The sequence below is a fragment of the Antrostomus carolinensis genome, unplaced genomic scaffold (assembly GCF_000700745.2).
Source record: "Antrostomus carolinensis isolate BGI_N321 unplaced genomic scaffold, ASM70074v2 scaffold31746, whole genome shotgun sequence".
Lineage (NCBI taxonomy): Eukaryota > Metazoa > Chordata > Aves > Caprimulgiformes > Caprimulgidae > Antrostomus > Antrostomus carolinensis.
This window is the reverse complement of record NW_010323031.1, coordinates 919-2,683: the sequence shown is the minus strand read 5'-3', so window position 1 is coordinate 2,683 and position 1,765 is coordinate 919. Positions and strand designations below refer to the sequence as shown.

At 57.6% G+C, this 1,765-nt stretch overlaps 1 protein-coding gene across 1 annotated transcript in view; it reads left to right on the top strand.

Moving 5' to 3' along the window:
• The window catches only part of GRM2 (glutamate metabotropic receptor 2), a gene marked incomplete at its 5' end in the record, with an annotated part of 6,696 nt that overhangs the window by 4,132 nt on the left and 799 nt on the right, over positions 1-1,765 (top strand). The window contains 1 exon segment of the mRNA XM_029085578.1: positions 1-1,031. Within this exon segment, the coding sequence (XP_028941411.1) occupies positions 1-1,031 (1,031 nt within the window).

The following is a 1,765-nucleotide window of genomic DNA, read 5'->3' as shown; positions in this document are numbered from 1 at the left end:
TTCGATTTGATCGCTACGGCGATGGGATTGGGCGCTACAACATCTTCAACTACCACCACATGGACGGGCGGTACCGGTATCAGAAGGTGGGCTACTGGGCTGAGGGGCTCATCCTCAACACCAGCCTCATCCCATGGGCTGAGACTTCCATCCCTGTGTCCCAGTGCAGCGACCCCTGCAAGAAAAATGAGATAAAGAGCATGCAGCCCGGAGATATATGCTGCTGGATCTGCATCCCCTGCCAGCCCTACGAATACCTGCTGGATGAGTTCACCTGCATGGACTGCGGTCTCGGTTACTGGCCCAACGAGACCCTGAATGGCTGCTACGAGTTGCCCCAAGAGTACATCCGCTGGAAAGACGTCTGGGCCATTGGGCCCGTCACGATCTCTTGCCTGGGTTTTATTTCCACTCTCTTCGTTTTTGGAGTCTTTGTGAAGAACAATGATACCCCCATCGTGAAGGCCTCCGGCCGGGAGCTCTGCTACATTCTCCTGACTGGGGTCCTCATGTGCTACAGCATGACCTTCATCTTCATCGCGAAGCCTTCCACTGGGGTGTGCACGCTTCGGCGCCTGGGGCTGGGCACCTCCTTTGCCGTCTGCTATTCAGCCCTCTTGACCAAGACAAATCGCATCGCCAGGATCTTCAGTGGGGTGAAGGAGGGGGTCCAGCGCCCCCGGTTCATAAGCCCCACGTCACAGGTGATCATCTGCATGGCCCTCATCTCTTGCCAGCTGATCATTGTCATCATCTGGCTGCTGGTGGAGACCCCTGGCACAGGCAAGGAGACTGAGCCTGACAAGAGGTACATCGTCACCCTGAAGTGCAACAACCGTGACTCCAACATGCTCATTTCGCTCACCTACAATGTCCTCTTGATTGTCCTTTGCACGGTTTATGCCTTCAAGACACGGAAATGCCCCGAAAACTTCAACGAGGCCAAGTTCATTGGGTTCACCATGTACACAACCTGCATCATCTGGCTGGCCTTCCTGCCCATCTTCTACGTGACCTCTAGCGACTACCGAGTAAGAGCTTAAGTTTTGTGGGGGGCTGTAACGGGGCTTGATCTGTGTGGTCCTGGTGATTTGGGCTCTGTGGGGTTTGTGGTTAGGAGATGCGTGGGCCTGGGGAAGGGTCTTTGGCCATGGACCTGGTGATGGTCACCTCTGCATTGGGGCATTTGTTACTGGTGAAGCGTGGCTGAAAGGCTGTGGCTGAGGGGGCAATGTGTCCTGTGGAGAAGACCCCCTGCCCTCGGCAGAGTGTTTCCTAGGGTGAGGATGGGGAATGTCCCTAAGACCTGCAGAGACCTGCCCTGCCCTGACTGTGGAGGAGTGATTGCCATCCTTCAGCCTTGTGACATGAAGGCACAAGACACTCTCCCCCACCCAGGCATGAACGCCAACCCCAGGGCCAGCCTGGTTTCTGGGGAGCTGAGCAGTGCCGGCGATGGTGGAGCATGGGATGCACCCTGCAGCACCTCAACCCTGCCCCCCAGCAAGGTGCCCAGCCACATTCTTGCCAAGGCTGGAGGACTGTGTGGGGGTGGCTGCAGTTGGGGTCTTCTAGAGAGGACCTGTGTCCCCTGGTGGGAGTGGGCACTGGGGTCAGGGTGTTGGCAAGGTTGGGGGGTGCTGCTCAGGGTGCACCCCCTTTGCAGGAGTAGCATGTCCCTATCAGGGCAGTGCCCATCCTCTGCCTGGGGGGGTCTCCAGCAGGTCCACCCTGATGGAGGGATCTGGTGTGGGGTGGAATGTCC